Source organism: Serinus canaria, chromosome 8 (genome assembly GCF_022539315.1).
Source record: "Serinus canaria isolate serCan28SL12 chromosome 8, serCan2020, whole genome shotgun sequence".
Taxonomy (NCBI): Eukaryota; Metazoa; Chordata; class Aves; order Passeriformes; family Fringillidae; genus Serinus; species Serinus canaria.
Window position 1 is genome coordinate 14406017 of NC_066322.1, and position 13489 is coordinate 14419505.

At 38.6% G+C, this 13489-nt stretch overlaps 1 protein-coding gene across 1 annotated transcript in view; it reads right to left on the reverse strand.

The window, feature by feature from the left end:
* Positions 1 to 46: 46 nt before the first annotated feature.
* Positions 47 to 13489, reverse strand: part of ZNHIT6 (zinc finger HIT-type containing 6) — a 29328-nt gene continuing 15885 nt past the window's right edge. The window contains exons 9-10 of the mRNA XM_009088567.4: positions 4393 to 4517; positions 47 to 148 (exon numbers count right to left, since the gene is read on the reverse strand). Of these exons, the coding sequence (XP_009086815.2) occupies positions 63 to 148; positions 4393 to 4517 (211 nt within the window). The 3' untranslated portion in view covers positions 47 to 62. The remainder of the gene's footprint in view (positions 149 to 4392; positions 4518 to 13489) is intronic.

The window sequence follows — 13489 nt, forward strand, 5'->3', positions numbered from 1 at the left end:
AAAAATTTAATTAAATAATAAAAAAATAAAAGCTCATTCCATCCTGTTCTCTCAAAGAACTGTCATGAACTGTCCTGAATCTCCCCTTCTTCCACAGATGAAAGGGATGAGCTTTCACTGTCTGAGTTCTCTGCAGGCTCACTGCCATCTGAGGATATAGAACACAAAAAACAAACAAGCAATTAGTTTCAGCAATGTTGTTTGCTCATCAAACAGAAGCAGTTTCATGTCTTCTTTTCCTTTTAATCACTCTTTACTTTAGGACAGCTATTTTGTAAGACATAACCAGTTTCATGACAGAGGAATAAAGCCCTGGATAGGATACCTCATTATTGAAGGAGATGGCAAGACAATGTTGAGAATTCCTTTTACTTTTTAAATCTTGGTCTTTCAGTCAGGTAGGAAAGCAGAGTATTTTCCCCCACAAAACTCTAGATCTACTGAGAATTTTAAATTATTCTTTTGGCTTGTTTTAAATGTTGTTTTCTGGGATGTCACAGACATAATATCACTACTGTAATGAATGATAAATAATTTACACTTTTCCTAGCATTTCAGTTAGGATGAGGAACTACAGAGATATTGGAAAGGGAAAATTTAAATTCCACATGTTCCAGTGTCCTAAAGATAAACTATGTAAGTCCATAAGCGAAGGCTGGTGAAGTTCAAGGTACACAATAACTTGTGCTTTAGGGCACAGCTACTGTGCCTTGCTGAGATCATATAGTGAAATTCTCATCTCCAAAACTGGTCTTCAGCTTCACACCCCACAGATCCTTCTTTAACAAGCCCTGACCCTGGTCACCTTGTGCTGATGTCATCAAATGCCACTTGGTTGGTGACACTCAAGCAGCACAAAAATAACCTATGGCAAAGCAGGTCCCTGATTTACACTCTGCTCTCATTGTTATTTTCAGTATTTGATCTATGAATTTAAAGATGCTTTTGAGCATTTAGTATCAGAGGTTTCATTAAGAGAATGTTACCAAAAGGGAGCTGATGAAGTATAGCTACTGTCTGGTCAAGATAAGTTTTACAGCTGGCAAACATGGATAATACACAGGACACAGTGTGCACCTGTACAGTTTCCAAGGAATTTGTTCAAGAAAATAGAAGCATTTCACCCAGAAACATCAGAGGTCACATTTTGTCTACATTAAATCTAGTGTATAATCAATTAACATTTATATGCCAGATATGTACTGAGTAATGCAGAAAGTAAGGCCTGTGAAAGCTTCCATAATCCCCTGCTATCTTCAGCCATGACTGACCTTGTATGCTGAAATCAGAGCACCTGTAGCTTTTGCTGTTAAGCAAGTCAAGCAGCAAAACATCATATAAAATAATGTGGCAATCTTCTGACTCACAGCAACGCTGGACAGATAGATTTTACTTCTGTTACAGTAATATTTAACAGGAAATATAGATTGTCCTCACTAAAAAAGAGCATACTTGTATGGTGCTGACAGCATTGCCTATAAATTAAGATTGCCCAATCCATGTCACCATAAAACTGTCTGCAGTTTACTTATAATGTAAAATTTAAACTCTTGAGTTTAAGTTTTTCAGTGGCAGTTTCCTTTCTCACTCTTTATTTCCCTTATGAAAGTTTCAGCCAAAATACTTCAGCCATTTCTGAAAAGAATAGGAGAAATAGGCTTATACTCATTAAATCCTAGCAGTTTCTCTTTGAAGGTGTACAGCTCTAGCTATCCTCCAGTCCTTGGGGGTTACTATTTGAATCTCAGGGAGAATGGTGATGTTTCCCCATGCCTGTTGCTGTGGCCACGAAAACTTGATTCTGTTGTTCCTGGGGAAGGAGGTAGATCTGAGATTGCTCAGGAAGGAAGCAGTATTTTAGCAATTGAATTCCACCAAGACTTTGCTTCTTGTTCTAGCCTGGGTCCCTTGCAAACATAGCCAGCAGGTTTATGGCTGCCTGAGCCCCCTGCTCAGCAGACACCCTGCCACATGTCCACTCCTGGCAGCTGCTTGCCTGGAATGCAAAGGGAGGTCAGCGCCAGGCTCTGAGCAGGACAAGTGTCCCTCTGGGCATGCCAGCAGGCTGAGGGCAAAGGCAGCACTGGGGGCAGTAGGATCAGCAGCATGGATGGCTTGGAAGGAGAGGGCCACTGATACAGAAAGCCATACATGGCAAAGAAACTGGACTGCAACATACACTGAAGATGCTGTAGCAGAAAGGTCACTTCTTGGGAGATGGGAAGGGGCTAAAATACTTGTCTGATTACAACAGGCTTCTCCCTTGACAGTCTGGAGGTTAACACAAGATTTGCACTCTTAGCAATTATCTGTGAATGCAACTGCTAAAGCTAACTGAATTTTTTTTTCCTCCTATATTCTGTAAAGATGACTTACAAAAGAAAAGCATAATGATTCTGGCACACGAACTAAAATGGTACTTTTTCTTCAGGCAGAGTAACAGCAACAAAAATGTCCTCCAACTTTTATATTCATGTTGTGAACATGCTTTTCCTCAAAGAATCTGAAATTACTGTCACATGCTTCTACTCTGAACAAAAAAAATACCAAGAACACAGGTTCCCAACCTAACTCAAGGTGGAAGTTGATTATTAGTATCTTAACCAAGAAGATGACAATAAGTTATGATAAAAGTTGTGAAAATCATAGTTTTTGCCATTAGCTATAACTTTTGCAATGTCACCCAAGACACCTTAACAGGGAGCTATTACAGTCTTTTTTATGGAATCTATAGAAACAGTTAAAGCAACAACAAAAAACAGTGGTTCTCAAAACCTGAAATGGCTGTTAGTGTTCTCAGAACCCCTGCAGGGATGACCACACATCAAATTCCTGCAGCAGAGGAAGGTTACTGTCCTCAAGACACACACTTGCACTGCCCTGTGGCAGAGCTGTTGGCACTTCCCAGCTGTTGGCACTTCCCACTGGCTCTCTCTTCCCCTCTTCTGCCTTTTACAGAGTCAGGTAGGTGCTGCAGCAGCATGGCCTCAAAATACCATTGTTCAATCAACACAACACTTCCTTCAATCTATACCCTTTAAAGGACAAGCTCCCTATTAGCTCAGGAGACAATGACAACCCTATACAGATTAAGTACATGAGTCAATCAATTGTAATTCCCTCCTGACCTCTAAATCACAGAGGTACAGCTGAGTACTGAAAAGCAAGGCTCCTAGACAAAGGAGTAACAGATGAAGTCAAAAGCACCCAGCTTCATGTACTGCAGTGTCTGTATGTTCACTCCCAGGGTGTGTATCACAGTTACTCACACCTGACCCCTGCCTTATTCCCTGGAGTGCTCTCTCACTCTCAGAAGCCCCTACAGTGCATAGCAAAAGGAATTTTTGCATGCCAGATCTTTGGGTGCAGATTGCTCTCACTTAGTGGATCACTCAGTGTAATTTAGCCAGAACAGCCCAGCTCCCTGGAGGCCCAGTATCACTGGTACAATATTCTCAGTCCTGTATTTCATCAGTCACACTATATACATATAGAGCCATGGCTGAGCTGCTGCAAGGAATAGTAATTGAAAATATATATCAAAGCTTTTCTGCAAAAATCTTTTTCTGCAAAATTAGAGGCTGGGCCATCACAGAAAGTTATGGGATATGATAACTAAGGTGACTAGGTGGGGGACCAGGAGATGAGAACTGATTCTCTCTTCCAACAGCTGAAATATCTTTGAGCAATCTTTTAACTTTAGAAACAGATGCTGGGAAATGAAGCCTTTATACTGGGGAGAAAAATGGAAATAACTTTAAAACTAAAAGCAAATTCCAGCTAGATCTGGATTCTCTTCCAAATTAACTCCAAGATCAAAGTTCTCCCTCAAGAAAGTAATCTTTAAAAGATAACACTGTGCTTTTTAACCCACCCAAAAAGCAACTTTGCCATTATGATTTCTAATAACTATCTCAAAACTCAGAATTATTTGTCCAATGTTAGAAGCTATGCTAGGAAATAATGGAGAATGATTCCTTTGCATGATTATCAGGTTTATTTAAAATTCATCTTCTCCAGACGGCCTGACTCTTCAGAAATAATCAACTCTGTCAATCTTTGCTGCATGAACAAAAATTAGCACAAGTCTGAATAGTTGTTTCGTCTTAGTGGCTAAAAATATATATAAACACCAGTAAAAGCACAGCTAAAAACAGCAGTAAAGCACCAGTAAACAAAGTTAGAAAAATCACATCCAATACAGGTCACGGATGCATGCCATCAGCCAGCAATTTTAAGACAAGAGCATTCATAACAGATTTTTCTATAGCCATCTTTAAGCTTCAGAAGGAAATATAAGACATATTGCTCATTCCTGGCAATATCCTTAACTACTGTTTATATAACTTAAATATCCAAGTATAACATAACAGGAAATAAAAACATGCTCACCTTGGCCAAGGACCACCATGTCACTCTTCAGTGTTTTCAAGACCACAAATAATGTTGGATACTCAATTATTACTTTGCCTTTCAGATTATCTAGAAGGCTTCTGTTGGCATCCAGTTCATTGTACCTTAAAAATAACAGGAAACTTTCTTAGGACTTTAATACTAGCAAGGACATAATGTACATTTGCTGTGTGTAGCGGGGGGGAAAGAGTAAAAGGCTTTCTGGCATTTCACGTGATTTTCAGGTGATACCATGTCCAGAAGAACTACCTTATAATTCAAATTACATATCCAGTCTTATTCTCCAATTACATTTTTTTAAAACCTTCCTTATTTCTAAGTATAAAGAACAAAAGGAGAGTGATAGTCAAATTTCTCTAAGGGTTGAAATGTTTTATTATGCCTAAATGAGTATCTTTAGCAAATCAGATAAGGACATAGGGTTATCAAAATTGATATATTTGTCAAAACCTGTTTCCAAATTAAAAAGAACATTTAATATTTTACTTACAGGCTTTAACACTACAGGTTTAATTTACTTGATTAGTAGTGTACCTCATTTATCATGTTTCCTTATGAATTACCAGTGAAGCCTTAGGAAGATGAAATAAAACTACAAAAGCACAGGTATACTGGAGCTCTTAGAGCTCTGTTTTTGTAGGAGAGATATCCTTGTTCTGATACAGGAGCATTACAGCAATAATTTCTAAAAGACAGTACAACAGTTGCTATGCCAGAGCAAATCTCTGTTCACAGCACCACCAGTGAGAAGCTCCCTGTAGAAATCCCCAGGTGTGTGTGTGTGCTCCAGTGGCACAGGACTGGCTGTGCAGTCCCTTCCCAGGAAAGGGCTCCTCTTCAGCCCAGACAGTGAAAGCAGGTGCATAACAAAAGAAACCACAGTAATGAAAAGCAAATTGAGCATCCTCCCCACAGTTACTCTCTCAAACTATAATGCTCTTTCCCAGCTCTTGAACTAGAAACCTGGATGTGGGATTTTGTGGAAAGGAAAGGAAGTATTTCAAAGGCTTCTGAAAGAGGGACCTTGTTGCCTTCACTTACCGAAACTGAGGCATCCAAAGGATGCAATCTGAGTTATGCAACTTTCTGTATGCAGCATTATTAAATTATCAGTAAGCTAATGTATCAGCTAAGGGCAAATGAAGTTCAAAACCAAAACATACTGTAGGCAGTATGTGGGGTATTTCCCATAGCTGGCTACCTCCTCTGATCATTAACATACAGTTGTGTTTTCTTTTGCCAAAACCAAAGGGATAGGTGAAGAAAATTATATACTTCATGATTTACAATAATGTGTGATTAAAAGCAGTACACTGGGAGTCAGCACACAAGATGAATATTGGAGGTAAACCAGGAATTGAGTTCCTGGGATTTAAGGGAAACTTAGTTTGAGCAAAAATTCTCTCATATTCAACTTCAAATCATCATGAAAATATTTGGTTTCATGTTTCTCTCAAGCCAAAGTAATTACAACCTCTTCTTACTGAAACCCTTGAAAAGGGATAACAGTACATTACATGTCTTATTGAATGAATGCATTCATAAGTTGTGGATTAACATACATGAACAGAAACATATTTACTGCTTTATTTACAGCACTCTAAATGCAAAGTATGGCAATACCTTTCCTCTGGCAAGGACCTCAACACATTCCTTTCTGGTTAAGCAAACATTTACCACCAAGAGGCTAAAGTAATTCACATGCCACAATACACTTTCCATTATCTCATATTTTAGACAAAACATCTTTAGCGTCCAGCTTGGCATAAGATAAAACATTTGTACTTAAAACTATTTTATGATAGTAAATTACTGAAGTGTTAGATCACTAAGTCAGAGCTTTATCTTTTTTTGTTGAAGTAAATTTTATTGGTTGACAGTGACAGGAAAAACATCTACATTTTTAGTCCATAATGTGGGCTGTAAACTTCAGGAACAATGTAACAAAGAAGCTTAATGCTTCTCTTATTTAAACTTGCCTGTTACTGTATATATTAGCCAAAAAGACCTTTTCTACTTTATACACTAGTGCAAGTTGAGGTTTTCTGCTAATCCACCTGTCAGGCTCCTCCTTCACTGTGCACGCTTGAAAGATCTCAAAATAAAACTATTATTCATCACATCTGTGAGTTTACTAAAGAACAGCTCTTGAGCAAGACTGATTTTTCAGACTATCTCAGAAAGACTAGGTCATGATAAAAACCTTCCCAATTTCATCCCAGAGCTAGACCAAAGTCATACACAGAGGGTCAGAGGGTGGACAATAGAAATTTTGCTCCTTCTATAGGCAAAAGAAGACTGCCCTGTAGGGTTTAACCACAAGCCTACACACACATACACACTTCTAATTTTTACTTATGAAAAGGCTAGACCTGTTTAGAGAAAAATAAAATGAAATAGCCTTTTTTATAAGCCTTGTAATTTCCTGTAGTGATTATTCACCAGGATAAGCTGAGGATGTAGAGCAACACTGGCATAGTAGGCCCTTCCATGTATGTGCAGCAAATTGGTCTCATCACATTCAGGAGACAGAAGAAGGAGAACATCCCAATCTGATATTATCTGATATTCTTTTATCACCACTTTTACCCACTAGTTTTGTTTCACTGGGATTGCATAGCCTGTGTGAGAAGAACCCATAAGGAGCTGTAACCTTCTTCAAACCCATCCTTCACTGTGCACTTCAACTGACAACCCAGTGAAATGGAGAACAACCAGTGTAAGTCAACCCTTTCCCTTGGACTCTTCCATACTCCAGGACCACCTGCATGAACCAACTTAACTGAGGCTGTCATCCTAAATGAGCTCCTTCAGCCCTTCATGCCAGGATGGATTTGAGATAAGCCTGGCTCCAAACTGACTATGCCAACAAAACTTTGCCTTTACACCCATCTTCACATCTTTCCTTTAAACCCTGCCTCTGCTTTCTCTTTTCTCCCACTGACCCATTCATGCAAGTTGTCTGCACTATGGCTTCCTAATCCCTGTATTCAGCAGGACTTCTCTCTGCATGTTCCCTCTCCATCTTCTTTCCTTCCTGGTATTTACTTTCCACATATTTTCTCTTTCCTTCCTTATGTTCCCTCAGCCTCCCTAAACAACACCCACTATCAAAAAATACACTTTGCTGATTATTTTCTTGCCCCAAGCAAAGCTTTGTGCCCATGTTGCAAAGCAATAAATAGGCCTGGATTTTTTCTTAATAAGAAATGACTCCATTTTTAAGGACCACAAAGAGATGATCTTAGACAACCGCTTTTGATTTTAGCTGGAATGAAATAACAATAACTGCTTTTTGAAGAACAAAAATTAAGCAGAATTTGCCTGCTAGCAGGCAGCTTAAAAGCCTACAAAAATTGTGACAATTGAGAAAATTTAGCAAGATTCAGCAATCCCACATCAGTTCCCATACAAACTGTTATATGTGCTCTATGAACAGTTTCTGCCTTTCACAAAATACTAAAATTAATGTGTCTCTGCACTTCTGATGGCATCTGTGAGTTTCTGCAAAGGCTAGTTTCACTATCTATAGTTATTCCACCACCTTCCAGGAATTCAACAATTCAGTCTCCTATCTGTCTCCCACAGGCAGGAATGCCACATTAGGTCACTGCATCACAACAAGTTCCCCTCAAATGGAGCCTGTGGCTATAATCACAGTGGCGTAACTTGTCTCCATGAATTCAGACAGCAGGAAATTCCCTGCTGATCAGGTTTTCCTGGATGTCATCTACAGGAATTTTTTATTATTTAATAATAATAAAAAATCTGCAATCTGGAATTAAAGATAAATTGTCGCTGTGTTATTTCTTTAGTTTGGTCTTCTATACACTGAAGAGAGAACAAACAAGTTTTAGCCATCTAAATAATTGTAAATATTACCAAAATGTGGATTTGTGTTATGACATTATGATTTCCCTGTGAGAGTGATCAACTAAGCTGCTTGCACATATTTTACACAAAGATGACTTTTCTTCCTAGAACTGAGTGGAAACATCGAGGTATTTACTTGGCATAACTCAGATACAATAAATCACACTATCTATTTTGGGCCTAGCCCGAAAAATCCACAACCAAGCTTACACTAAATATGGGAAGAAAACAGGATGTTTTTTCACCAGACCAAAGAGGGTAGCATTTCCTAGGTATCTGCATATGCCTAGAAGGGGGCAAAGACTGGGTACAGCATTTAAAGTCTCTCCCAAGCTCTCAGTCTGGAGTGCTGCAGTACTGCAAAGATAATAACTAACAGATGGACTTTCATTCCTAAGTGGTGAATAACCTCTTCGTGTGGTTATGATTTGGTGAACAGTGAAGAAGGGAAATGCTCCCTTGAATTAGGTATGAAAGGAAAACTGTATGGCAGAAGGCAAATACAATGTATTGAAATTATGCACAGTATTTATATTCAACTTTGTCACTAGAATTCTGACATTCTAAAAAACCTAAACCAGTGAATTTGATTAGTCCAGATACATGACAAAATTAGAAAACTCAATGTGCAAAACAGCAGAGATCTTAGAAACAAACACAAAAAAACCACTCAAGACTTGCCATAATACTTCCTTTACAACTGACTCTTACCAACAGCAAAATAATATGAAGGAATATTCTCCCTGAACACTCTTTCAAGGAAAGAGAATGGGAACTTAGCCCAAGTTGATATTTTAAGATGAAAAAAATATACTACAGTTTACAGAAGGATTTAATACCTGCTAGCTTCTTCTTTCATTCTGGTTACATTTCTTTTCCTGGTCTAGGACTTCCATAATTTGCCTCAACAGATGTTCATTAACCTCTCCTCCATACTACTGATACCTGCATAACTTAATCAATACCAGTATACACCAAATGCCTGGCCAAACCCTTTTAAAGTCAAATCCCTATCTCAAGCAACACTTCCATCAAAACGTGCTTTTTCTGGGGGGGGGGGGGGGGAGAAAATTAGGACAAGAAACGTTTTCTTATCAGCCATTTGGACTACGAGTCCTGCTAGGAACCAACTAAAAAATACAGGAAGAAAAGTTGCCAGCATAGCAGGAAAGCATCTTGGACATCATCACCATCTCACAATGACTATATTAAGACAAGCTGTAACAATCCAAGGTCTCCTCACTTCCATGGGCTAAGAAATCTAAAAACTGTTGAAAAGTCAAGTGTAAAATGGGGAAAAGAAAAACTGAACTCATAACCCCCCCTCTTACGACAAATGTATTTCAGCCAGTTTAAACATCCTGCAAGAAAAAAAAGTAATACCCAGGTGAAGATAGCAGGAACAACAACTGTCACCTAAATTATTTGACACAATAGCAGATGTCAAAAAAACCTCACTGGTGTGTTCAGTTCTACCCTAGAAAAGATACAAAACAGTTAATGGAGAGAGAAGCAAAGTAAGAGTACAAGTATGTCACCATAGATGCACAAAGGCTGTCCTTGTTTAAGCCTCCTGAGAATGAGGCAATTGCACAAAGGAAAATGTGCTTTTTCACATTAAAAGTTGTTTAATGGCAGTAATGGAAAAATCTATCAATTGAAGGCAAAACCCATTAAGCAGATAATGTAACTGCTTCAACAATTTAGTGGACCGAGCTTTAAGAGTGATGTGGTAACAGGATTCAGGATCACAATAATGATCTAAAGATTAACAGAAGTACAGAACATTCTGCATCTTTTAGTTATAAAACAAAGTACAATAAAACAAAAGGAAAATGTGAAACCAGCAAATGTCAGTTTCTTGCATTTGGCAGAATTTGGTGCAAAGAATACAGAAATAAAGTGATAGTGAATTTCAAGAATGCAAATACTTTCCCCATCTCATAAGACATAATCAAAAAAAAGAACAAAAATCCAGCAGCAAGTAAAGATGTTATAATTCAAGTGTATCACAGCAATAGCTGTGCACACATGGGAATTTACTTACTTTGTGAAGCCAGGCAGCTTCACAAACTGCTCAAAAGCTCAAGGTTTACAACTCTTTAAAAACTATAGAGCTGACATATGAAAAAAATGCAAACCACAATTATGTAAGGCCACCATATGACTTAGATAAAGAAACAAAACAGCCTGAGTTAACACTAGCCAGAAGACTTACCATGAATACGAAATTTCACAAGGGAAAATTTCTGATTAGTAAGACAGTGAGCTGGCTACTGCAGATGAATGCTTTAAGTTTCAAAAACTGAAAAGTATCAGTGGCATATTTAGTATGAGTAAAAGCTATGCATGGTTCCCCAAAAATGCAGAGAAGTCAAAATATGAATTTTCTATCACTAATACAATACTGGCATGGTCACGGGGAAAAAGCCAATGTGGTAAATCTACTTTAGTGACAGCATACTGATACACAGCCCCATGAAACCTAACCATAAATCATTTTAGAGGTGCATGGGTTACCAAGGGGTATCAAGAGATGAAATGAAAAACACTTAATACATCAAGTTCAGAAAACTAAAATCATCAAATCTCATTTGACAAATTAACGCAAGCAGGCAGTACACTGCTAAAATAAACAAATACAAAACTGATGAGAAATCAGTCACTGTAAATTGGAATACTTTTGCTATTACACTTGGGTTAATCTCATGAACCTCCACTTCAGGAAGAATTGATCCTTCTCCAATTTTGAATCCCCAAATAGCAAGTATTAACTTCCAAATTTAGCTCATATGGAGAGAGTCTAAATACCTTTAACACTCTCTACTGAATGGTGGAAACATATTCACAAATTTTATACTTATTTTCATGGGAATCACAGTATCACAAACATTCCATTAAGGTAACAGGTTACCAATGCTTTACAATGAAAAGGAAAAGCTATGAAGTAAAGAAAACAAATTACTCTCTTGGGAAACAAGCAGGAAGGTCAATTCCCTACTTGGCCATGTTGAAACAATCAGCCCTAGCTCACTTCCGTCAAAAGAGAGTTAAAAAACAGAGGGATTCCCCTTTGGCAGGATCAGGAGGAAATGACAGGTTTTCTCCTTCCTGACATGAAGAAGTTGTCCTCTCCTCCGTCTCTTTAAAAACACTGATGGCTATGCTGCCATGTTTTCACAGTGTTGCAGATTCCAAGTTCAGCCTATCACTTCAACTGCCCAGGGCAGAGTTTGTATCTTCTTTGCTTCTAGAAGCCTTTTCAGCCTTTCCATGCTCCTGGTCCCTGAAATTTAGGAACTGTGCTAACTTTTAGTCAGCATTTCATTGTTTCTTTCTGCCAAGAAACCAAGCAGCAAATCCGCTGGTTCCTTCAGAAGAATATTTTAACAGCAACCCACAGAGTTGAATTGAGCCCCTCAATAGATCTCACAACTCTTATTCTATACTGGAATAGGACAGAGTTTGGACATCACTTTGGCTCCACAGCTCATTTTCACCAGCTCCTTCCCTCAGCCAAGGGGCTATCGATTACTCAACAGGGTTTTTCCAGTTGTAGTATTTTCTTGAATTTCATAGCCTGTTTTCCTGCCTTCTAGCCTGCCTTCTATGTGCATGCTACACAGCACATGAACTCGCATGAGGACTTTTTCCATACTATACATGTAACACAGGTTCATACAAAAAGGGAAGCTCCCCTCTGTTCTCTAGCAGAAATGGCAGGCTGGAGCAAACTGCGAGATTTATTCTTGAAACAGTCTTTTCTAGCTGCATGTTCTAAGAGAGGACAGAAAATCTGCCTGTGCATGTACTGGGTAGGCTGCTCCTATGCTTTAAACCCAGACACAATGAAAAAAAGAGGATACTGTGTACAGTTTTTCTAGTTTAGAATTTGGGGTCTGCCTACCTGCTTTGCCAGCATCAAGTGTCTGGGGTCTTAGATCTGCCTGTGGTGCTTATAGAACACCACTACATGGCTGGACAGGTCAAATGATGGCTGAAGCCAACAGTAATGCTTTTACTGTTCTCTCCTCCTCCATCTCTTTACTTATATATTCCTCCTCTGTGAGTTGTCTGGATTTAACTTGCTTTACTATAGACAGCAGAATTTTGGAGTGGAGGTTATGATTTCAAATAAATCTTTGTGCAATAAATGTCTCAGTCAGCAACTCTCTAGCTGGGACACTCTAGAAACCCTAATGCAATACCATTAATTATAAAACAGTTCATCCAAAAGAATTCAGCATGGATTACAAAACACTGGATTGTTACTTTAAAAAAAACCAGGCGTCTACTGGTTCATAAAGGAATCCCTTTCAAGAAAAATGATTGCACAAGATAGTAAGATGGACAAACTCTGGGTGTTTTTGAAATCATCCCAAAAATCTTTTGAAAGGTCAAGTAATTGTAGTCAGACATCACAAACATTTAACAATGCATGCTACGGATTCTGACCATACACACTTACTATACTCAGCAATGAGTAGTTTTTTGCTTTCTATCTCTGTTGGGTAACAGGATTTCACTGAAAAATGTAAGTAGCTAGGAAGGAAAGTGACTGTTTGTTACAGTAAAAGCTGTGTAACCTGGCATCTGCTGCTCTGCATTGCTTTTGTCAGCAGAGAGACTGATGTTCACATAAAGAAGGAGCATGTGGAAAATGACACTGAAATGGCTGCACTAACAAACTAGGAAGTCTGAAATGACCTGCAGGAAAACATAAGGAAGTATTCACTAAGAAAAGCAAGAAATTTTAATTTAAAAAACTCCACAAACCAAAATCAAATACTCTGGGGGAAAAACAGCAGCAAATTTAAATACACAGGAGAGCTGTGTTTAAGAAACAGACTACAGACCAAATTCTATTTCCCCTTGAACAGCACGAAGTCACCGGTGCCTGACTACAGTTGTGCAGAATGTGAAGAATGACTATTGTAAGCTGGCTCCCTGCTTTTGTAAAGCTGGCAGAGCTGCTTTTGTGCCAGCTGCTGCAAGCTACAGAGAAGTAATGAATTCTACTGTCAATCTTCTGGCATAGGTTAAAGCCAGCTTGGGGTCTGTTCCATCTCATGCCAAGGCCAGCAGTTCAGCCAAGGATTTGTATCCTTAATTCCTGTCTCATGTATATTGTCTACTACACAAATGTGAAAAGAAATTGCTTCCTAAGTAAGACTAGAGAATCATAAATAAAGCACACCACTTT